This window comes from Hyalella azteca, unplaced genomic scaffold (assembly GCF_000764305.2).
Source record: "Hyalella azteca isolate HAZT.00-mixed unplaced genomic scaffold, Hazt_2.0.2 contig4874, whole genome shotgun sequence".
Taxonomy (NCBI): Eukaryota; Metazoa; Arthropoda; class Malacostraca; order Amphipoda; family Hyalellidae; genus Hyalella; species Hyalella azteca.
The window spans coordinates 73218-99096 of NW_025935084.1; the positions used below are offsets into that span (position 1 = coordinate 73218).

The following is a 25879-nucleotide window of genomic DNA, read 5'->3' on the forward strand; positions in this document are numbered from 1 at the left end:
TCTATGGAAAATTGGCTGGAATATCCGTGGAAGCTGATAAGCGTCTTGTGATGGCTGGCGAAGAAGCGAAGAAGGCTGTTGTTGGTATCGCTGGTACAATTGAAGATGAGTTAATCGGCTTGAAGTCAAGTGCTGAAGACTTGACCAAGAAAACTGTAGAGCCAGTCAGAGAATTGGAAGAGAAGCTCCGCAGCGATGTAAAAGCGGCGGATGTGCTAGATTTTTTTCAGCACGATGCATCATTCGATGCAAGCAATGTTTCCCATAAACCTGAAGAGAGTTTAGTCGCTGATGATTCTGGCCCGAATGTCGATTCTTCGATTAAATTTCATCCAGGCTTAATTGATGAATCAGCATCTGAGAATTTGCTTGACAGCTTCTCAGTTCCGTCCAAGGTCGAGGAAATGGTCGCTAATGCAGCTTCTGTGCCAGAAAAGGCGAGTCAACTTTTCGATGACTCGATCGCTGCCTTCGAAGCTCAGCTGTCTGGCCCTGATCGGTACACGAGCACCGGCAACCAAGATTTCAATGAGCATGACGATCTGCTGGTTGATTCATCGCCTGTGTCGGCGCCGAAGAAAATTGAAGGTGCATTTGAAGACGATTATACTGCCACAACTTATGAAAACCAGTTGGCAGATTTAGATTTTGTTCGTCCCGTCGCCTCCGCCCTCGAGAAAGAATTCTCCCTCCCAGTACGATCGTCTCCTTCTCCTCCGCGGCAACCCACTCCTCCCCTGAGAGAGCCTACTCCACCTCCGCGGGAACCTACTCCACCACCCCCGCCGAGGATGCCCACTCCCCCGCCGAGGCAACCCACTCCTCCGCCCAGGGAGCCCACTCCGCCCCCGACGAAGTGTGTGCCGCAATTCGTCCCACCTGTGCAAGCTAGCGTACCCAGCAAGTCTGAGGCAGTTGTCAAGAAGTCCTCTCACTCGGCGTATGCTTCAGCTAAAAACCCTCTTGCCGGCTTCAACCCACGTGAGTCTGATCTGACCAATATATTATATATATACTCAAAAATTCTTTCTTATGTCCTCTAACTTCATCTCTTGATTTAATATACCCTATTTCCATGCTAGCTATCATGATTTGTTACTCCAAATTACGGTCGTGAAACGACGTAACTAAGCTTACTAAGTAGAGGTGACTGTTGGGTGATTTAGTGATTAACTCAGACAACTCGACTAACTCTGACAACTCGACTGAGATTTGAATTAAATTGTTATTTGCTAAAATCTGAAGGTTTCGGTGAAAATTCCGCTTGTTTTTAGTATCAGTTTTCATTATATTCTTGAAGGTAAAGCTAGCGCTGCCACGCCCTACTTTGTGCTTCGCTGCACCTAACATAATTTCGCGCCTAATCAAAATACGGCGGTTTCGCCGAAATTATGCCTACGTTATAATTTTGAATAGTATAGCCGTGAGTTTTTGCGGAAACTTTTGATTTAATATGAATAAATTTTATGCGCAAAGCAATAGATGTATTAAGTAAATAATATTTACTAATGTCGCTTCCTGTAATTGTTGCACGAGCCGCGAGCAACAAACGGCCAGTGGACCGTACGTTTTGCAGGTACTGAAGTTCTTCATTGCCATCCAACGTTATTTGTACGTTATGTTTATATAATTATTCAATGTTGTTAAATAATTATCGGTTGCTGCGGGTAAAATGTATAGGGCCAAATATGCACGTCTCTTAACAACTAGTAAATTATCGATTGTTCCGTGAACAATCCGACTACGTTGCAGTGCAGTATCGTGCGCTAACCTCGCTCACGTACGTCGTGTGTAGTCCGTGTTGAGCTCGATTCGATCGCTGTTAGTACAGCGCCTGTCGTTACACCTGGCAGCGCATGAGTCATGCGTGGGGACGACCTGCACAGCGGCCACTCAGATGACTTGTGTGTATCTATGGCGCAGTCTACCATATAGATTTAAATTATCGTTCATGAATCGGCAAGTCAGTGTGCAGCTTTAAACCATACTAGCCAAGTGCTGACGGCGATGATTATTTACCATCATTCAAGATCGGTGTTTTCTTTGTTATGAAATATGAATTGTTGCAACTTTCATCATGTGAAGTCATTGTTTTCAAATTTCTCATTGAGGTGCATCTGGTAATTGAGATTGAGGTGCATCTCTGGTAATTGAGGTGCATCTCACCCGTGTTTTTCAACGGCGAGTTCTGTCAAATTTTTGCGATTTGAACTCTCGCGTCTTCAGTTTTTCTGTGTATTTAGGCCGAGAGCCCAGTCGCTTGCTGATAGGTACTGAAGTTTTAAGTCACGCACGGATTGGGAGCAACGGTCGCGGCTGTGTTCGTTCTTGACGAAATTCCTTCGACTTTAAAAGAGCCATAGAATGCATTCTTGTGGCTTTCGAAAAGTCGCATGTGTTCGGCTGCAGTTGAGTTTTGCGTGCTGTCAATATAAAGACGAGAAATTAAACTACATGGAAATTGCAAAAGCGTATTAGTACAGTGTACAAAACTCGTTTGGTGCAAAGACTCTGCCTGCGGGCTTTGACATTGTTCCGTGACTCCTTCCTCCTGGCAACGACTAACTTGCACTCACCGGTTATAAGGTCACGGAGAAGTTTTACTCCAAGGATATTCTAATCGTCGTAAGTTTTCTATTCACTTGAAGTGTCCACTGCTGGTGCAAAAAATAAAATCGCTGACTTACACTACATGCTACGATTTTTGCAGTATTCGCAAGTTACAAATTTGATTAGTAATTTCGGATTTAAGTATTCAATAGACTGGGTGAGTTGCATATCTGTGGTGGAAATTGCTACTAAGCAATTGGCGCAATTAAGTCGTGTTGCTGGCCCGGATACAAATTTGCGGACGCATGCTTTTAGTTAAGCGATAGAAAATATTGTTGCACTTAGAATCAAAGGTTCTTGTGGATCAGCGAGCTACTTTCCGTTGTACCAGTTGAGTGTCAACAGTTTTTAAGGAATTCAAGTAAATTTTCATAAAAAAATTTTCTCGTAAGATTAAATTTCTCTTTGGTAATGTTTCCGTCTCGGTCATTTATTTTATTGATTTGGACTCATTGTTATGAGCTGAACGAGGTCGAATGTGCTGTGATGCAACTCGAAGTGCGCAAGAAATTCTCGGCACTTTACCTGCCAAGATATTTTTGTCGATGAGCGATGATGTGCTCCTAAACTAAACGAGTCTTGACGAAACCCTTGCAGGTGACACTCAGGCTTTTCTGGGAGCTGACACTGCTTGTCCTGTCTACGATTGTCGAGGTGATTGTAGACCTTAAGTGTTCGACGGAGATGTTAGCTTCCTCTGTCATTAAAATGAACTACCTCTGGTGTCATTCTTATTTATTGTGGGAGATGTGAAAGAACAAAGTTTTTTTTTTAAACTTCTTTTATAAAATAACTGAAACTAGGTTATGGATCTGTTCGAATATACCTCCTGTTGCAGAGTCCATTGAGTTCTGAATTTATTTTGTCAGTCCGCCTTTATTGAAGAATAATATTGAAAATGCAATACGACGCGATGTGCCGGGGCACAATATTGCGTATAAAGACCACCTGAAAATAATATTGAAAATGCAATACGACGCGATGTGCCGGGGCACAATATTGCGTATAAAGACCCCCTGAGTGCCAAAGAAGTAGCACAGCGATGTGTTGATGCATGTTGCTGAGCTGCCAATCCAGTGCGGCTTGCTGAACACCTGCAAGTCCTTTAAATGCTAATGAACCTTGCTGCATTCTCGGTAATTAGGTTCACTTTTAGTGTGGTGCGAGTATTCAAAAACTTATTTTTGTTCGCGTTGAGGCTTGATTAAAAAATCGATTAAAGCCCCTAAGGAAGTGCGCTGCAATTAACAATGTATGTACAGATCAACAACTGCACTCTGTTCAACTAGTGTGCAAGTTATCAAACTACATGTTTCATTTGTTATTTCCTGTATAAATTCGGTCGGTCATGTCGTTTCCTTCTCCAAGCGCAAACGACGAGAGAGCTGAGCGGGCCAGCGCGCTAATCGCTAATCAGTGCGTAAAATTTTCGGCTCTCTAGATGATTCCTCGTTAACCACCGCAGATGAATAAGTTTATGCCCATGGGACCTTGTTGAAGTATGACTCAAATATATTAATTTTAATTTTCTGTTTAGAAATAAATTTTCTGTTTAAAAAGAATTAATTTTCTGTTGACAATAAATTGGGCTAAATCCCAATTTCTTCTCACATTTGCGCTGTCATATGGCTTCTCATTTTATTGATTTACTAGTGACTATGAGCTTTGGTGTGATTTGTTGTACGATTTTTGACACTATTATACAGAGGTGAAAACTGCAGGGGATCGTGCTCGCACCTAACGCGGTAGTGAACACAGGTCAAAGAGGACACAATTAAGACCTCTTGTGACACAGGTCCTGTGTCAGGACACAAGACCTGCAGAGCGATGTACTAGTTTCTCTTTAAAGCGCGTCACGTCCTAGTGATTGATCGTGCCATTTTATGTGTAGCGATAATCTCTTGTTCTTAGTGATGGCCGATGGGCATGTATTTTTAGTTCTCCTTTGATCAATTTTGTTTCTGTATATATCGTTCACTCACAGAAAAGCGGCGTGCAACATAGTGATATGATTTACCGTCGTGACTTTTTAGTGTATTTTTCGGAGTGCGTTCTTGTGGCTGGCGATCACAACTGTGCTTCGGTGCCTCAGCTTCAAGGCCGCACTTGTGTGCTTGCCTGCCTCCGCCTGCCGACGCTTGCTCTCGTCTGGCGGCAGCACAGTGGCTGAGACGGCTGGCGGCTCCTTGACGACTCCTGGCTCTGTCGAATAATCGCCTGCCTATCAAGCTAAATTTTGTCTGTTGTCTGCTGTTGTTAGTCTGTCTTCCAATATTAATCGTAATTATATTTTCACTATAGTTTGACATTACTACAGAGCTATCATGATGTTTGAACCCAACGCCTAACAGATTTGTATCACTCTGAAGTTTCGCTAGACCTATGGTTAATTTTATACTGTGCTATCTTTTTTCCCTTAATTTTCAAGGAGTTTCTTTTTATTCATTCTGCGAGGTCATTTGCTTGGCTGATGTTTTATGCGCGCTGAAGGAGCTTTGTCTCCTAACAACCGTCACGCACGACCACCGTCGGTCGAACAGCAGTGCGCTGAAAGGGAGGACTACAGACCTCCCCTACCCGTCCCAGAGCGACGCGGACTAAGAAGATGAGCTTCTTTTTCCTGCCACCTTACTAGAGAAGGAGCCTATCTTACTCAAGGCCTTGCGGAAGATTACTTCAGTGCTTCAGGTTCCTTCGTTCTAATTGCTTAAACGTTTTTTTTAGAACGGTTTGTTACAAAATTAATGTATTTCTTTATTGATTTTTAAAGCGAGACAGTTGCAGCGACTCGTTATTGTCAGACCTTCGCAATAAATGTCCGGAAGCGTTTGGGGCTCGGGCAGGGTTGATAATAAACTAAATGAATAGGACGCTTTCAGTTGTCGCTCGAAAATTAAGAGCATTCTTGCAATTCTGAATTTAGCATCGTTATATTGAAAGTATCGTTTGACAATGAACTATGAAAACTTGTTAGCGTTCGTTCTCTGCTGTGAAATGCGAATCGGCTGCTTAGACAATACAAAAATATTGAATATCTTAGATCTCACCTTGCAGGTAGCGTCCTCGAGTTGCACGGAAGGAACAACCGCTGAGATAGCCTCCATTTCCGCTTCGAAACAGAATATTTTTCTAGAAACGTTGCGATGGCGTCCGTTTTATGGTGGCGAATGCCTGACCTTGTGGATACCTTTTTCGTGGTTATTGTTGCCAATCACATGACTGGCCGATGGCGACAATTTTTGATCGATTTGGTCATTCGGTCTGATTTTTATTAACACATTTGTGTTTTATAAATTCACGAACCTTGCCTATGGAATTGTTGTTCAAATCCCTGATTACATCCGAGGGTTAGAGAACAGTTGTAACGTTTTAAGTGGAAGTGCATAAGTTTCGTCTGAATATTCGTATTTTTTCTTGGATGACTGCTATAGGTCTTCTTTCTCGTTATCAATTACTATTCTTAGGTTCGGCTTATTGAACGCTGAAATTTATCGTTGTTGAACAAATGGACGCATTGCGGAGATCAGCTAGCTTGAAAGACTCCTATTGAATTTCCGGCCAAGAATCGGAGCTTCATCAAACGCTTCGTGCACTTATATTGTTTCTTTGGTCACAAATTGAGTCACAACCGCACGCAACGTATTTTTGTATACCACTTGGTACGTACAACGCGAGCCACAGAATAGACTTCAATGGAGGAACCAGTGCTACAAATGCCTAGTGAATGTCTAGCAAGTCGCCTTTTTAAATACGTCAGCAGTGCTCATTCGCACGGTATCCAACAGGTGGCATAAATTAGATCAATTCTTTGTTAATGGATCCTTACATTTTAGAACTTACGTAGGGGAATGTGAGGTTGTTTCGCGATCTAAAAATGGAAACATCTGAGAAAAATAAGTCTTTATTAGCTATTTTCTCTTATTAAATTGAGAACTTGAGGTTGTAGCGGTAATTGTGTCATCCGGTGAGTTGCTTTCAAGTATATTTATACCATCGATGTTTATAACAAGCTTAAACTGGAAATTTTTTCTTCTAGTTCCAGAAACTCGTTGAGTAATGCATGTAACAAAGGAAAAGTTCATATGCAGGAAAATCTTAAAACGTGTGCACTGAAAAAGTAATAAATTAGTGTGTCATAGACTGAATGGAAATTAATGTTCCGTTTCATTTGAAAAACCGTTGAGGTAAAGGGAATGCACAATTTACAGCTTACTGTTATCTAATCAGCACAAGTCAAGCTTCTTCGTCAACTTATAAAACGTAATGCTGTAACATCCCGACATGCGATAAAAAGGATTGCGTATTTTATCACAGCAAGTGAGCGAGTGTAAACCAGTCTGAAATTATGCCCTTTTTAACATGAAACCTATGGAGAAGTAATATGTTAACAGCTCGCAGGAGTATCTCGCGGCGACCGATCAATGTTGGTTGGCGATGTGCGTGTGAAAATATTCCGTGAACCTCGCTAGCTTTAAAAATGCGGTCTTTAAATACCAGGATGTTCATGAGTGACACTTTGAGTTTGTTGTAGATTTGATTCATGCGTCTGTATTATGCGAACTGCTTGGGTGTTGATGTCGGATCAGTTGTTGCAAGTGAACGACTGATTGACTTTTATCATAAATGATGACTCTGGTCGTCTATGCTCAATATGTGCTCCTGAACGTCCTGGTGGTCTATGATGTTCCCCACGAGATTGGATTCGTTTGCTACTCAGTCGTTGAAGTTACGACTGATTGACTTTTATCATAATTGATGACTCTGGTCGTCTATGCTCAATATGGGCTCCTGAACGTCCTGGTGGTCTATGATGTTCCCCACGAGATTGGATTCGTTTGCTACTCAGTCGTTGAAGTTATAAATTCTTAATTTTAGTTTTTTCTGGTTGTGCAAGCTTCTAACGCTCCTAATTTTAATTAGCCCTCAGGCAGTTCACCTCTTCTATCTCGGCTTCTGCCGTTATTCTAGTTTTCTTGTATTCGTTCGTTTTCTTGCGTAACTATCGTTTTGTAGTGACCCAGATCTGTCCATTACGTGTTTGAATTTTTTTCGTGTAAGAAAACTGAACGCTCTTGTAATTTCATCAAGTGAAACACTAACATTGCTTTTTACACGAACGTTGTTCACTTTGACATTATCGCTACCTGGCCTTTAAAGGCGCGACCCATGCAGTCTGCGTCTGCACACGTCTAAACGGTGTGTTTCTATGTCATCGCCTTTCCAAGCTCTTTCTTGTGAAAGTAACTAATGACAATTTGGTCATATGTTGCCTTACATGACCATGGCGCTTACAAGGTACTTATCTGATGATCCTTCAATCTCGTATAATAATACAAATGCAACCAGATAACGGAAATTTTATCGCAGCTCAATCTTTACGCTTATTTCTTTCAGTGTTGTAACATTAAACAGTGAAAAGCGAACATTTCATTCATCACGCTTGAGATTATTCTTGAAGAGGATGTATTACATTGTGCACGGTCGCAACCTTACTAGACTCAGAACTCGAGAGTATTAACATCACTCTAGGGTTGCAAGTGCAACTGAATGGCTTAGATATTGATCGATAAACTTTGGAGTCCTGATGATTCTCAATTGTATATTCAATTCACGAAGCAACAACAATTTCAGGTTTAAGCTTAAATTTTGCCCCGATCTTTGATTCAAGATGATCGTGGAACGATCACTCGCGGAATTGTGAGCTCCTGACAATAGCTGCAGCTGGCGACATTGCATGGGTGTGCTTGGTAGCCGCCGCCATTGAGAGAGCGCGGCCGATCCTAGCGTCGGGAATAGCACGACGATTACTGGTGTCTGTGACGCACGCCTCCCCGTGCTGCTCAGTGAGATGCTAGACAAGCGTTACTTCTGGCGTTGGAACCTCTTGGCTAATGGTTCCATTTAGCAGAGGACCTAATAAACATTTCCGGTTGCAGGTACATAGTAATTTCTCCTTTAATTCACTGCGTACTTCAAATGAATTCTGTACAACTCTGTAATTGTTACATTATTTTGCCACGATGCGTTTAAAAATTTATTGCATTCAAGTTTCAAGTCCATAAAATAAAATATTTGTGTTGAAATAGGTCTTCAACTAATTTCAAATCATTAGGCTACCGGTAAAGGCTGTGGACCGATCACTACGAGTTCCTCGTTGAAATGTGTTCCTACAACTCGATCAGAACCTAAACTTCTCAATGTGCCGACTCGTAAATGTATACCAATGAACCAAACTCGAAGCGTTGTAAACTTGGAGACTTTATAATAACAAGTTGATTAAACAAACGAAGATCTCAAATCAATGCTAGGAAATGACATGGCCGACATGGCAGAGGGTTGGCAACTTGTGACGTCGAACAGTAGATATATCACAGGAAATTCCTGTGAGGCAGACAGCAAGCGCTTGCCTGTCTGCCTGTGCTGGCAACCCAACTTGAAAGTTAAACTTGTCCAATGTTCGTCCAAATTAATTTTCATAGATAATATTATATTCTATGCTTTAAAAAAATTGAATACAATTAATTAATCTTGTTACTTGAGAGTCCTTATATTTTCATTTGAGTACCGATTTGAGGTTAGCCATCTTAACTTCATTTAAATATCGTATAACTTTCCTGCACAATTTCAACAAGCCATACCAAAATTTACCTGCCTCTCAGTAGCAAAGCAGCGTTCAGGAAATGTTAACAACGTTTATCTTTATAACCGCGATGCCGTGGTTTATTGAGGGTCGTATTTTGATTAAAGGTTGATCCCTCATGAAGAGGTGTTTAGTAATGATCGAACTGTACATAATTGTCGCCGGCTTGATATCGCTAAAGACACGGAAGCCGGCGGGCTGGAGGCTGCAATGCTCCAGTGAGTCATGGCGCTTGCCGAAGCCGGCTGACTCAGGCTGTTTCACGGCCATGAGCTGCCTGGCATGGCGGAGGCACGTGATCCACCGGCTGAAGCCTTCAGGCAGCCTGTCGTCCTCTTCACACTTTGCGTATAGTATTTTACATTTTTCAATTGATTAGTTTAGAATGCTAATAAACATATTGTTCAATTTTGCATCCGATACGTATCTTTTATTATGAATTTTAAAACGAAATCGCTTTTATTTTTAACTAGCTGTCTGTGGGCTTGACCGCCATGCAGCCACATGGCTCAGCTGTTCAGCAGCCAAGTGGCTGGCTTCTTCGTCACGTAACCCCTATTCCTTTAATTACAGGAAGCTGGTGTTGAATGGCTCCCTGGCTTGTCTTAATCAACTCTCTTTATTAGAGAACCTTGCGCTAAACGCATATAATTCTTCCGAGATTTAATATGTTATTTTGGCAGTCATTTCAAGGTCACGTGTTATTCAAGGAAAACCTTTGTTTTCAAGTTGTTGCTTTCGATATTTGAGAAGGTAAAATTAACGTTCATCCTTGAATGTTGATGCGTATGTCCTATGAAGCTATTTCATTTTGCCCCATTACGTTTTGGCTGTATGGTCACTGAGCGAGCTTTATGCAAAGCGAGGACAGGATGCGTCCGGTTCATTTGGTTGCTCCGTCCTATTGCTCGAGTTCTATTTTAGAGAAACGCTCATGTCTACGTCCCTGGTAGACATTGTTGAATCTCTTTTCATGGCCCTGTTATTCAATAAACGACCTCAATCCTCTGTCCCGTCACGCTGTTTCCAGGTTTTCTTTGTTCTGTGGCGCTAGACTTTGTATGGTCGGTTCCTACTCCGTGACTGACAAGAATCATCGGTGCCACTTGTTCAATGTAAAGTTGTAACTATCGTATTGGCATTGCTTTGTCATTGAAATGGATGCAAAATCGTGTGTAACAAAATCACTTCTAACTTAGCTTCACGATGTCGCCTCTGGAAATATAATTAATGTTGAGCAGTCAAATAGTCATAAAATTGTCGATGAATCAAATTATAGTGACTACTTGTCATACGATTCGTATTGATTATACTGTTACGTTAACGCTTCGTCGTTCTTCTGAAGGAAAAGTTGGAAAAAATGCTTCTTTCTCTATAATCTATAAAATGTACTGGTTAACCGTCACTAGTTACTTCATACATCTGAATTATTTCACCGTTTCTTTAGGTATAAACAACTAAATTTTTTCACAAACATAAAGTTTATGTCAACAGGGGTCGATTTTTCAAAGTTCAGATATTCAACACTCGAGTCGTTCATGATTTGTAGTGCGTGATATTGAAGTTACTCCTGTCCCTCGAGAATTTTCTTCGTTGCGAACCGAGTTTTCTATGAAACATTCTAAATCACGAGCTTTGAATTGTACTGCAAATGAGGTCTATGGGAATTGAGACACGGTTTTCAAATTCCTTCGTTGGTCATTAGATTGGGAGAGCATCGGAGGCAAGGACTAGAGATTATATTTTTAAATTACTCCCATACATTTTGCGCCTCTATGTGGCTAAAAATCTTGCACAGGGTCTTTTATTGTCATATTGACCGGGCTTACCCGTAAACTATAAAGTTTAGGTATAAATTAAATGAAATGCAAATGATGAGCTAAGTCGTCTCGCTTCTTTGCACACTAATATGGTTCTTGGTTGCTCTATAATCTCCATGTTAAATAAGTGCGTGTCTTTTGAAGAGGATGCCCTGATGTATGTTCTACTAATATTGATTGATAATTTGTTATTACTGAGTCAGCTAAAAAAAAGCTGTAATACCTGCGTTACTGAAAAATTGTGTGAAAGTACGGCATTTTTGGGCGTTGAATCCGACAAGCAATTAATTATGAATGTACGAATGTGAGTAACCTTCACTTAAATGAGGCTTTGATAACGCCGTACACGATACCAACGAGTTTAGCCATTGGACTTGTATTTAAAAGCTTGTTGTGATAAGGTTCTTATTTGATTATATGGCAATTGGACCTAATATTCAAATAATGGGGAACATCGGCATATGTCAATCAACGCTATTGAGATCATATCGATGATGTTTCGTGCAGTCATTTTAGTGTGGGGTTGTGTTCGCCTCGGTTCCACGCGCTAGAATTTGCCACACGCAGCGCCATCTGTAGCCGTTATTGAGTAACATCGGCACTGCCGAGTTTGAAGCTGAACAACTTCCATTCTCGGGCGAGTACTCTTGTAGGGAGGTGTGCGTGGTGTGTGTGCTCGTGACGCGTGCATTTTAACTCTTGAGCAGCGCGTACATTGTTATTCGTATCAGAAAACCACAAATAATACCATTGTGTAACGGTTGTTATAAGTGCATTAGTAAATAAAGTTCACAATTATGGAAGGAGATAGCATGACCGCTCCTGGAAAGACAGCCATCAATGGTTCAGCTGACGGGACGACAGCAGCGTCAGGCAAGGCAGGGCCGAGCCTTCGCTCTATAATTCAGCCTGGTAAGTTCAAATTACAGAATCTCTGGAAGGAAATTTTATTTCATTCACGAGTTTTCGGTAAAGTGGAGCTGTAGCATGACCAGCCGTAATATTAGATTAACGGTTCCTTTCTGGTTGGTTTCTTTTCTCATGCTTTGTCTCTACCGCTCTCTGCTTTACCTCTAGGCATCACGCGTTTGCTGCGCAAATAATTTTTAAACTGTTAGAGCAATACCACTGAATTATGGCAATAGTGAATAACACTGAGCAAAACTGAATTGGAAAAAGGGTCCTTTTTTATGCACTGGATGCCTAACGTTGATAATATGCCAAGAATGCACTCGCCACACTTACATCCCGGTGCTAAGACCGTCTCGCCTGTTCCTTTGAACCACGCAGGTAAAACAGCCGTACTCGTCTGGGGTAAACGTGAACCTTTTTTTTCAATTTTCAGTCTCTCAGTTGACAGCGGCAGAATGAGCTTGATCGAGACTTCGAGAGTTCATTGATTTATAGTCTAAAGGTCATATATCTAGGTTCGACTGGTGCGTTATATATACCCATTCGTTTTGCATATTGCTTTAAAAAATAAAATCTTAGCGTGTTATATCCAAATAATTTCTGCATCTTGGTTGGTGGGTGTGGCGTTATCGACCCTAAACGAGGCCTACTTGCGCGCGTATCGTTTGAGTATCGTTTCATCTGTGATACTCTCGCTGTTGACGAGAACATACTGACTTTTACCAGTCAATTTCGTTAATTTATTGTATTTCATGTTATATTGTCATGTTTAATAGTTTCTGCATATTCCCGGCAGGCGGAAATCTTGATTTACGCTTCAATGATGTTGTTCACATAAGTGAATGTTGGGCTCAATTTTTTTTTCTCTTTTGTTCATGACATTAACCTTTTTCTGAACCCCTCATGGCATCTTTAGTTTAGACGTACGGTAGATCTAAAGACAATAAAAGCACGCGAAACTTAAGTGTCAGTATGGCCTTATTGATCATCGATACAGCAATCTGCTTGCCATGTCTCGTTGCCACAGTGAGCATGAGTCTTGTGACGAGCTGCCCGCACAATGTGGCTCGTTTTCGACGTTGGGTAAAACCATGGATGCGAAATTAGTGAGCTGTTTCCATATTTATTGGGCACGTAGTCCAGTTGGTAACTTAGATAACACTAGTTTAATTCTGTCATGCTCCTTCAGAGGTCATTGCAGCAAGAAGTTAAAAATTGTGGAGTATTTCTCTCCATGTAAAGTAATGTGGTCGGCTGTTGAAATGCATGTCAAATGCCAGTTGAAATGCACGTCTGTCGTAGCGGCCGTCACGGTCCCGATATCTCATGGCCGGCGAAAATAACACCGGACCTTTGGCCGATGGCCAGTGATCTCGTGTACTTTGCTACTCGTCGCACACTTGCATTGTATTTCTTGTTGCCTTTCGTACGCTCGATGTCTGTTACCCTTTACCATGTTACCTCGTCTCGAACGTTTCTCGACTAGATTTGCCCAGCAGGGACACTAGGACTGCTCTCGGTAAAGTGGTTTACATTGATGCTGTGCAGGCAGGCGTTTGGTATGTCTGCGCGTACTTGCTTGTATCGTTAGCTGGTCCAGTGAGGACTTGTAAAACATCCGCGCGATATATTCGATTGTTTGTGTGGGGTCTCGAACATGATTTGTATGTAATTCTTGAAAAATGGCTTTATTACAGATTGCAATGCTTCCATGGAACTCCTCTGTACTCTGGGTTCTTACTTCTTACTAATACCTATCAAATACGGTACTGGATGGAGACTGCCATTACACAGAAGCCAGTTTAAACATTTAGACTCCTGTATCGTAATGGTTGTGAGCTTTATGAAGACTTCTGTCACACGATTTTTAATTACTGAGTACTGGATTGAAAATTCATAGAGAAGCGTTTGAGTCCTGTGACGACCCAAAAAGATTGCCTTGACACGATTACTGTGGCAATGAAAATTTAGCGCTGGAAAAGGCATTCAATTTGTTGATTATGTTGGGTTCCGAATACGCTTTCTGAATTTCCTACACTATAGTATTGACTTATCGACGACATGCCTTTGTCGAGCTGGCGTACTGCCTGCGGTCTCATCTGCTGCTGCTGCTGCTGCTGCTAGCGCCGCTGCTACATCCTCGCTGCTCGCGAGACTACGGCCTTGACAGATCATTGCTGTTGCTATTGCTTCTGAGCTCTGCGCTCCTTTCCTGTAGACATCGCATTAACCTGTTCTCCTGTCTTCTGCAATTTTAATCAACTTGCATGAAGTTAACCTATAAGGTAAAAGACGTTTTAGGTAAATCATCCGGAGTCATGGCATTTGTTCGTTAAACCTGCCTCTAAGCATAGTCTGTTATTTTGAACGCATTTTTCAAGTTATTAATGAAATTTCAATTAGTATTGTTGTATGTGTTTTTTCACGAACTTTTTCTTGTTTTTTAATCCGGCGGTCGAACAATGTTCAGCGAATTAGAGTGTGGCGAGGCAACTCTTGTCTCGTCCGCAGCCAGTTTCTTGTGCGTGTTCGCTGCTTTCAGCGTCTCTCAATTATCCAGTTTGCCCACCGTCGTGCGCCTGCATGGCGTTGTTGCTGATGCTCATCGCCGTTCCGTCGGAAGCTCATCTTATCATGAGTATTTCCAAATAAGATGAATCGCGAGAGTTTGAATACTTCGACAAAAGAATCTCGTGGAGGAGTACAGGCTTTGATATTTTTTCTATTTTTTTTTCCATCCTGCACAACCTTTTATTGCAGGAATATGCCCTGTAATATTCTGTTGGCTTAGTCGTAGCATTTCTTTTTATCTCTGCGTATAGTGATATCTTTATTATGAATCCGCGCTTGAGGTTAGCATTGTCCAGTTTTCGCCGTAAAACGGGGAAAATTTTCAAATTCAACGACAAACGTAACGGTTTAGTGCGAATATAGTAAAAATGACTGAAAGTTTCGACGAATATGAAACTATCAATTGTTCATTTTATCCCGCGTCCACGACTGACATTCCTTCTTTTCTGTATCTCACTTCGGTATGCTTTCTTCTTCGTTTTAATTCACATATGAACACTAAATTGTGAATGCACTGGTTCCGGAGATTTTTTTTATGCTGATCGTAAACAACTTGACACTTGAATTTGAATTGCACTCGTTTGTATTGTCTTTTTCTCATTTCGTGTTATTTTTATGAGTGAACTTGGATGCATTCTCTTATTCCAATGCTTTAGCGGTTATTTCTAAGTTTTATTTTTCACAGTATTCTTTGATTAGTGCAGGTTAACATTGAGTTAAATGAATCAATAATAGTAAAAATTACTGAAAGTTTTGACGAATATGAAACTATCAATTGTTCATTTTATCCCGCGTCCACGACTGACATTCCTTCTTTTCTGTATCTCACTTCGGTATGCTTTCTTCTTCGTTGTTTTAATTCACATCTGAACACTAAATTGTGAATGCACTGGTTCCGGAGATTTTTCGTTTTTTTGCTGATCGTTAACAATATGACACTTGAATTAGAATTGCACTTGTTTGTTTTGTCTTTCTCATTTCGTGTTATTTTTAAGAGTGAACTTGGATGCATTCTCTTCTTCCAATGCCTTAGCGGTTATTTCTAAGTTTTATTTTTCACAGTATTCTTTGATTAGTGCAGGTTAACATTGAGTTAAATGAATCAATTGTGCACTGCCAGCTTATGGTCAATTTCTGAGGTTCATATTAGTTCATGAACTTCATTTGATATCGTACAGATTAGTCAACAATTTTTTTGTGATAAAAAACTATCTTTAGGTCATATTTAATTTAGAGCACTTCTGTGCCTCCTGTCTTAGAGTTTAGTAACTGTGAATTTTATTTAAATTAACTGAAACTGAAACAGTAGTACGATTTATCATAGGTGTTATTTGTACTTCAGTCAATTTTAGTTGTATTTGCCTGGCGGACAAGGCCTAGGTACATACATAAATAGCTGGAGTAGGTTGACAACAACATCGTCAGCCAAAACCCACCGAAACTAGTTATGTCTAGTCGTTTTTCCTTGTTGTGCTAGTAGGGTTTGGTGTAGAGTTTAGTGCAATTAGTTCCAATGGGGTTTTAAATGTTTTCTAAACCTAATATTTAGATGCTAAACTAATAAGTGCTCTCTAAATTCTGCCGCTTAACCACAAACAATCAATCATTTAACTGCACAGCTAATATCAAACCTCGTCACCCTTTTTGGCATTTCTACCTTGCGGTTTACTGCACTCGTTTCACTTGAGCCCGTGTCTAACAAATGAATGTGTTATGCCTGTCACTAACTTCTCCTACCGTACATTTCACGCTGCTCCTTGACGCTCCGGTTGGGTGTGTGCTGCACTGCTTACTCCCTCTCAGGCGCTGTCTTCCACCCTGAGCTACTCGACCCTCGAGGTACGTACTTACTCACCTCTGAATGCACTCCACTCAAGTACGTTGCTTGCTCCAGAATTCTCTACCTATTTTTGATGTACCATCAAATACTTTAATCCGAATTAAATAATGTTGATCACTTGATTTCTCGTCACAAGTCTTTTCCTCACATATTCTTTATGGCACGTTTTTTATATGAAGTTTACACATCACCCATATGTAAGTTATAGATTCCCTGTGTACTCAAAACAGGTTCTATCTTATTTGCGCTGTCGGCATTTGTTGCATTTATCACTCTTGTCTCTCCATATATTCTTGTTGATGGTTCGCCTAAACAACGAAGAAACTGATTTATTGTTTCCTACAAGGACCTGACATTTCCATATCTTACAAGGGTTACGAGGCAGTCTTATTTTCTTTGAGATTATTTTTTATTCTGTTACCTCTCTTCGTTAATAGTTCTAGACTTGGTGATGCTATATCCTCGGCCTTATTTGCAAATTTGCCAAGGTTTTCCCCGTCACCCTTGAAAGGCTTCAACCCTTGCGTTATTTTTGGGACCCAACGATCAATGCTGAACTCGACTAGCGTTACAGTGCCGGTCAAATCTCATTCTCGACGTCTCATGACACCGGTGCTTTACCTCCAAGGTGTGCTCAGGTCGCTCTCTAGGACATGATCCACATGTATTGGAAACTTCATCTGTACATCTTCGATGCGAAAGAAATTCCCTGGGCGTGAAAACTCCAAAGTACATGAAGTCTGACCTGAAAGGTTTGGATGAATGAGCATTTACTGAAAATGTCCAACGATCAAGGTTCCATTCCTCACGTTAGTGAAAAAATTTTTCGTGCTGCTATTCCGGTTTAACAATACTGCTAGCGGCTAAAACGTGCTCCTTGATTTTTTCTGTTTTTGCAAAGCATGGTGTTGATCGATGCACATGAATAATCGAGTATGCCAAGCCTACGGAAGTTTGAATACGTGGCTGAGGCTCGCACTTGAGGCCTGGAAGCGGACATGCCGTCTGGACAGATGACGTCACCGAATGTATTGCGCCACGCCTCGGTGTCGCGCCTGCGTGCTCTCGCTCAACTCTACCCCCCTTGCAGACAACTCTTCGTCATGATGGCGTGATCAGCCCGTGGCTGTCTACACCCTATTCACTATGAGCCACGAGTGTTGTGAACCTTAGTGAACTTATCGGTTGCCACCGAGACTAAAGCTCTGGACCAATAGAACGCCTGCCGACGTTTGGGGGAAGGGAGTTATTGATCCGGTACTCCCTGTACCTGCCTCCCCCACGGCTGACTCCAACATCAAATGCTTTTATTTGTTTCTTGACTCATCAGTACGTTGCATGACTCCTATTTGGGTATGAACTATTCATTCCTCTGTCATGACTCTGGGCATCATGGACAGCAATATTTTGAATTTATCATGCAATGTGTCCTGTTCGGTCAAGAAAGGATTGGTTGTCTTGTTTTGTTTTTCTCGGTTACCTGCATCACTGTTCATTTGTATAAATTAGATAAGAAGAGGCACATTTGAAGAACATCTTGTGTGTTTTTCTCATTTATTCACCAATTTTTGAACTCATTTGACAGCTATTCTGATGAGACTGCAGAGTGATCGTGATTGGCTCTCATGAATAATATGCCATGAATCGAGGTTTTCCGTTCCTACACTGCCTGCATATCACAAAAATGCATTTAATATACCGGTTCACCTTCATCTCAACTTGGATCTAGTATGATTGGTACATTGGCTAGGAGATACGTGCTGCTGACGAGTGAAGAAGAAATCTGTCTTGGTTCCTTGCCAGCCAAGAGTAGTGTGATGTTGGTGGGCGTTAGATAATTGTCTACTCTCGATTTATTGATGGTGATACTCAAGTTACCTACTTTCTTCTTGAGACTTTCACCAGCTCATTATTTTGAAATGAACTCAAGACTTAAGATGACCATTAATAAGGGTGGGGTCTTTTCGTGGCATTAGAGATGCAGAAGTTTAGCGCAAGATGTTTCCTCACCTGGCTGGCTGCGCGGTGCCGGCTGCCGCTGGGAGGTGACGGCAGGCGGCCTGCTCAGCAGGCAGGGAACCGCTCGTGTCAGTCGAGTCTTGCTGGCTGTGCTGTGTCGTTCTATCGGGGCACTCACCGAACTTGTCGATTCTTTTTGAGCCTTCAGCCTCCAATCTGGCACTTGTTGAAATATTCGGGGTACTCTTTATCGTTCCTAGTGGTTGTAATCAACGCGCTTTTGTCGTGTCAAGTAAACTCCTCTAGCAAATTGTAGAGTTTCATTATTAATGTTCGTGAGTCATTTGTGGTGAAGTTCAGTCCGTGTTCAGTGCCAAGACACCTGTTGTGAGTCCTACACCTGTTCAAACACTCTCGTCTGAGACTACTTCATCCCTCGGAGGCTCATCTTTCAGCGACATGGAGAACACGGCACCATCATCATGCTTATGTAAGAATCAACCAGCGTTATCAGTAACAAATGCTTGAACTTAACTAAGTGAACTGTCAGCTCTTTTGGGCAGGTTTTATGTGACATTTTAAAGTGTTCAAGTATGAACAATTCTTGCACAGTGTTTTTATAATTGGTTTGTGTTGCCACAGGTAGATGAATGAATGTTATCACCTGTACATCATCAAATTTATTAATCTTGCTGTACGTTTGGCAATAGCAACAATGAAGATGAGAGTTTTGTTTTTTTTTTCAGTTCAGCCCTTCATTTACACACGTGCTTTTTATTTTGGTCTTGACCAAAGCTTGTACTTAACTGACAATCATGCTGAATTAGACTGTGCTCTTAATTACCATCGGTTTTTGGTAAGAGCATAAACGCTTTTACCATTGCTTTGCCATGCTTTTATTGACTTGTTATCGTGCATGTAATCGCTTCTGACAACCTGGTTCAACTTGTAATCTTGAGCCTTTCAGAATTGTACCGTGTACTTTGGTGGTGTGAAGTGCTAAAGCTGTCACCCTGGTGGTACTTTGATCAGATGCGTTGAAAATCAACTACACTATTGTCCTCACTTGCGTATCGCTTCGTTACGATGGAAAATAATAATGCACACCTTGCATCTAGTCAACATCGATTTGCTTGTGTCTTCATCGATAATATCGTGTCAAGTCACATTAAATCAAATAATGCAATATCTCTCGAAAGTTAGTGTTCATTCCAGCGACTTTTTCACACTTTAAAATGTTTGTTTGAACTTATATAACTAGAATTAAATTGAAGTGCTATTAAATGTACTTTAGCACTAGACGGAAAAAGGATTCGTCTCGCATTCATAGCGAATTTTGTAATGGTCATCGGTGTGCGATGCTCGTGCTGTGCAACGTTACGAAAGCTTGGTACAAAGGATGTTAGATGACCTTGCTGCTCTTTGCATTTGACGGCGTGCAATGATAATTATGTCTTATTTAAACACATCGTTGAAAAACAAATACAGCTGCTAATTTATTTGGAATCGACAATCATTGGACACTTGTGGAACTTGTCACTTCAAAGCAATGGCCTTGGTTTCTGCTCTAACTTTACAGTTGCCGCCTTTTCTCCTACACCAAAACACAACGCCTGTCTTAAAAAAACTATATTTTTGTAAGTTACCATAAGAACTGTCATAGGCCCTGTGGTTGACGACTTATGTAAGTAATGTGAAATCTTCTGGAAGGCAGGAAAATTCTTAATATGTAAAAGGCGAGAGCTGCAGTCCCGTCTCGCTTCGTCGGGCGATAGTGGTCCGACACCGATTTACTCTTCCGTCTGGCAAGATTCAACGATTAATGTTTCATAGAACTACTACAAATATTTTGAGGAACTACAAATATTCTTAAAGATATTATGGTCAAGTTTTATTAAACCTTGTAGGATTGGATAGGTACAATTGTACCTCAACTCGTTGATGGTATAGCATAGTTGAATTATACAGAATGACTTAAGGTTTAACACATCGCACACACAGAACGAGAACAGCTGTCATCTTTGACTTATCATAAAAATTCTTGGCAGTCACAGAGAGACCGTCGATTGGATGTCATCGAACGAGACATTCTTGTCCTGCAAGTATTTTTTCCGAATTTTACTACTTTGTTTAATGACCGTAACTCTCGTTACCCGGCCTTTAGATGCGATCTTTTTATATATTCGCATTTGTATTGGTATTCGCCGTTGTATTGGTAAATGATACAACTTCACGAATATCTGTCTTGCCATTCCTTTTGGTTTGAATAAATTTTATCATCAACTTTTTCGGACAAGCTCTTAGCACTTCAATCTGTGCATGACGGGCTGGCTGACACAGTAAGTAAATTTCTATGTTCTCTCCTACGACACTATTTAATTAATTATACTTTCGAAAAGCGAAATCTGAGATGAATAAATAACTGTCAAGCTTTGCGTTTCAGTTGCTGATTTGATCTACTGGCGCGACCCTAAGAAGAGCGGTGCAGTGCTGGCCAGCTTACTAGTGCTGCTCCTCTCTCTCGCCTTCTTCTCTGTCATCTCCGTCTTCTCATACACCGCGTTGATGGTACTCTTCGCTGCCATCTCCTTCAGGATCTACAAGAACATCAAACAGGCCGTTCAAAAAACACAAGACGGTCATCCTTTCAAGTGAGTTAATTTTAAGCTATTTACAACTCATGGGAGACTTGAACTTGAGTCCAAGTTCTTTTTGGGCTCTTCATCTCAAGCGAAGGTTCTGGCGTGCACATCTTTTCCACGATCCAATGGTATTTGTGCAACTCGTTCCACGTCCATAATTTACTTCGCTCTTTTCCTGATACCGAGCACCAAGTATGGATTCAATACAATAAATTTGTGCACGATTACGACTGTGCTTAACAACTCATAACAAGAATAATTAAATCTGTAGCGTGTTAGCAACTTTATTCGAGAATTACGTGGTGAATGTTTGGCTGTTGTTCCCCTTCACAAGAAACCCTTGTGAAGGAAGTTGGTGGTATAGTTTTAAAATAATGGTTTTCTATCACTCCCGTCGTCTGAGTTGGTTCGAGCTTGTCGACATAAGCCGTGTCCATGGAGCTAGCATGCTTCCTACATTAAGGATGTTATAATACACGCTACGTTTTTCCATACCTTCGCTTGTCCATTTCTTCTAAATGCACTTCAATATTCATTCATATTGAGTTCATGCATAAGTATTATTACTACAGCAATTTTAGGTGTCTGTGTCTTAGAATTTGCCACTAACGAAGCATTACCGGAGCTCATGAGGTTCTCGTGTCCTCCGCCTCGTGTCTGGACTGCAGTCTCGCCTGTTGCAGTGTCAGGTGTTACTTTGGGTCCTCTTTGTGTCTGTCTCGTGACGTCTTCACCTTCTACTCAGGCAGAGAAGTCTTGAAAGAAAAGAAATGAAGTGAAGAGTATGTAGAATTTTGATAGTCATTTTTTCATGATTTCTCCCATTTTTATTGGTCGAATGCTACATAAAGGTTCCGTAAAGTTGCCTTGTCTATATACTAAATATTAACCGTTAATGTGTAGTAGCATATTAATTTCATGTTATTTTCTGCGCTGATAGTTAGTGGGTGTAGTTTTTCTAATTTCGTGGTGGTAAGCTGGTCTCAGCCTGTGGGTGGCAGGTGGCACCGGTTGAACATTACTGTGTGCATGCAGCGCCGCTAGCCGGCTGTAGGTGGCAGCAAAATCGAGCGTCTCGAGGCTACATTATTTTTAGCGCCCTGTCTCTGCAATGACACCAGAGCTCTTGATCGTGTACGCGTGTGCAAGGCATATCTGTGCATCGTGTGCGTGCTTGTGTTCTCATTCAACGCGTGTGTATTTCTCTTATGTAGTAGGAAATGAACACTGCTCCTAAGTTGTGTGTGCGTGCTGCTGTTCTCCCACGTGAGCATTTCTGCGCTCGGGTGATGAGAAACGCTCACGGGTTCAAAATTCTGTGTCACATGTCTGGCGCAGTTACTGTGCATTCGGTGACACGTTTCTGCTGACCGTATGGGTTCAATAAAAAGTAAAGCAAGTCAAGCTAAATTGCATGCGAAGCTGATAGTTCGTTATACATATATGCCTGGTGTATAAATCTCAATGCAGGATTGTGGTATAGTTTTTTTCAAAGAAAAAATTATTTTTGTTGAAATATCGCAGTTAATTAATTGGCAGCATGCATTATTTTCACGAATGATTGTTGAAACAGTCTACTTGCTGGATATTTTCTACTGTTTGTTTTTAGCTAACATTGAAGAGTAGGTAAGGAATTTGTGTACTAATGAGGGTTAATACTTAACCTCCTGTAAAAGACTTCCACAGTCTTGGTTAGAATTGTTCTCATCCACGGTAAGCTATCCTATTTAATAGAATTTATCGTTCGTGCCATGATGTTCTAAAGATTCATTTCCGTTCTCAATACTTTTTATCAAAATTTTTCTAGCTTACTGACTTATTCTAGCTTATTCTCCGACTGAATTTTTTCCCGAGACATTATAGGAACTCTGTCGACAATGTGAACTAAGAGAAAGAAGTAAATCAATGTTATTATATTTGAAATGTACCTGACTTTAATATCACTCATTTTCCAGAGAATACCTGTCCGTGGACGTGTCTCTGCCTGCTGACCACGTGCACAGTGCTGTGGACGTCTTGCTTTCGCAGCTCAACTCGACGCTCGCTTACCTCCAGAAAATCTTCCTCGTTGACGACCTCATAGATACTTGCAAAGTGCGCCCGAGTGTCCATGCAATACAACAATGCATTTATATTAAATAAAATATTCGCGTCTGTTATTGTGTAATTGCCAGGCACGCCACTTGGTTTCATAATTTGAATATAATTTTGCTTCGATTTGAAAAGTTAAGAGTTCATAGCATGTTGGGCTCCATGGAATGCTTTAGCTGGTGATATAATGTATATAGTACATACTATATATATATAATTAATCTTATAGATTTTATTATTCTCATCGTTGTTGAACTATTATGTAGAATTTAAAAGCTGACCTGAGTTTTACTGTCTTTTGAATGTCAAATTTGGCCATCACCTGTTTCTATAAAACGCTCATTTCAATCCAGGTTATAATATATTTCGTTAATTAATTAATAATTAATTTTTAGTATGGCACAAGAAGCCTTTGTGAGCAAAAGTATCCTTATATTCAGTTATAATACACGAAAGCATCATTATGAATCCGAATTTTCATTTTTAGAGTTCAACCATAATTGGGATATTATAGGTACTCGAACATCGTGAAGAATTGTTTCTTATCACAATGACTTCAGCATCGTTATTTATCTTGTGACTTCGATGCTCTCAGTTCGGGTGCTACTTGTGGGTGCTGACTTACATCGGTGCGTGGCTTAACGGCCTCACGGTGATCATCCTACTCGTCATCGCGCTCTTCTCCATCCCTAAAGCCTACGAGCAGAACAAGTCGCAAGTCGACCAGTTCCTCGGCAATGTGCAGCAGCAAGTGAACCAAGTGCTTGAGAAGTATGTTGTCATTAGTATTAATAAGATAACAAGTCTCTCCTACGGCTGTTCGTTTTTTAACAGTGCTGCACTCGTTCATGCATGTTTGGAGAAGTATTCGATACATTAGTTAATACGGAATGTAGTTTGTGCAGGCGCTGGGTGTTTATTTGTACTTCGAGAGCAAGAGGAGAACCGAGATAGCTGTTGCAGTCTGAGCGTTGCAATATGTTTACATGAAACAGCATTACGTTAACAATAAATTTAACAATTAATGGATTTCTCTAATATCAAAAAAAATGTGGGATCACAAATAGATGGTTAATAAAATTCATGAATATAAATGATTGGTTTAGCCAACGTTAAGACGCACTTTAAATTAAAATGTTGGACGTTGGTAATTAATGTGGTGCTGAAAAGTACTAAATGTGGCTAATTATTTTGTTTTCGTGCTTATTTATCTAACGATTGTTTACAGGATTAAAGCCGTAATTCCTATTGGCGGCGGTGGCGGCGGCAACAAGGAGAAGGATCAGTAAATTTGCCAGCGTTGATTCAGTCGAGGCTGCTCACCTTGTGGACCTCAGCCCCTATGCCACTGACTGCGTCTTGTACTGGAAACAAGCGTCAGCGTCCCAGCGTCTCTTGGTCAAACCATCAATCTCATTGTCACTCATTTCTCTTGAATTTTGCATATGCTGAAAGTGGCTTTAAAAGACGGGCAGTTCGACGTTCATTATTATACGAACTTCTTTCATGTAGTAACAGTTGTATCTGGAAGCCCGCTGGCATGTAATTGTTAAAAAACAAGTTGTAAATGTTTTTACTTGATCTTCGCCACTATACAAAAAATCATCACAAGTGGGTTTCAATACCTGCAAACTAATTTTAAATGATGGCGTTTTCAGAGAGATCAGGCAAGGACACAAAGTGCTCAGATAAATAGGCTAAATTTGATTACCATCCGTACGGAGAACTTCGTGATGGAAGTATGATGCATGTATACAAGTCGATTTGTATCTTTACTCCTTCTATGACATGTATGTATAAAAGATCTCCTGTATCATAACCCACTATTGCACTTTTCTTGTTCGGTATTATTTCATTACTAAAATTGAAATATTCTATCGGTATTTGTTTGATTTTTATAGCTATTATATTCATGTTCGCTGTTATATCAGGGAGCTTGATATTCTAAATGTAATGTTACTACACAAGCCTAAACCTCTGAGAAATAGAGGGAATGCTGCACCTCGTGGTGCTTTAGTTGCTGTTTGAGGCTCCTGTGTATGTGAACGCGAAGTTCATTCATTGAAATTTGTAAGAAGTTGGTGTGTGAAACAGCCTCGTACTGCTTACGAGATTCGTAAAGCGCGTTTTTTCACTGTCGCTATTTGTCATTTTACAGTTAATTTTCATGTATTTCTGGATATATGTTCCGTTGCAATTTTTCTGAAGCGACTACTGATCGATAATTCATCGACAACTCAGTGCTGTCTGCAAAAAGCGTCCCTGTGATTGCCTGTTGAGAGATCATTTACCCGGGTTATGACGGTTTCAGATAAGATTTTTTTATGTTAATTACTTATGTCCAGTATTTTATTGTGCACTTAGAGTGAATTATACGAGTCACTATATCAGTCGTGAATGATTGCTACTGTTTTTGTACGTATATGTCGGATTCTTGTCATGAGCTCTTAAAGTCTTGAGACTAAGCCCGAGCCATCTGCAAGGTATTGGATCAATTGAGATGCTGCATGTAAATCACACCAAATGATCCTTTGTGAGATCATTAGTAGTTCCCTACAAAATAATCTTTAGTTTTCACGCGACGTGTTGTTAAGGATTAGCTGCCTCCTGTTCTAGTTGGTACTTTGCCTCGTGATTGCTGTCAGTTTAATAGGATATGATTCATGTATTTAATCGCTTCCATTTCGTTAACGCGATCTTTCCGAGAAATTTAGAGAAATTCGCTCGTTTCAACTATGTATGATTTTTTGCCGCTCTCCTCTCTATTGTTTTAAGTGAAGATTTAAAGTGATTC

At 40.7% G+C, this 25879-nt stretch overlaps 1 protein-coding gene across 4 annotated transcripts; it reads left to right on the forward strand.

Annotated features, from left to right (window-relative positions):
- Positions 1-783: 783 nt before the first annotated feature.
- On the forward strand, positions 784-25879 carry LOC108675853 (reticulon-1-A). Of its 4 annotated transcripts, none has more exons than XM_018163897.2 (6): positions 784-981; positions 16357-16392; positions 20796-21003; positions 22950-23088; positions 23681-23856; positions 24314-25879. In XM_018163897.2, exons 1-6 carry the CDS (start codon positions 792-794, stop codon positions 24372-24374), a joined length of 810 nt encoding a protein of 269 aa, XP_018019386.1. In that variant the 5' UTR covers positions 784-791; the 3' UTR covers positions 24375-25879. The 4 variants fall into 4 exon arrangements, with proteins under 4 accessions (XP_018019386.1, XP_018019387.1, XP_018019388.1 ...); XM_018163899.2 differs by lacking the exon at positions 784-981 and adding an exon at positions 11694-11982; XM_018163898.2 differs by lacking the exon at positions 16357-16392.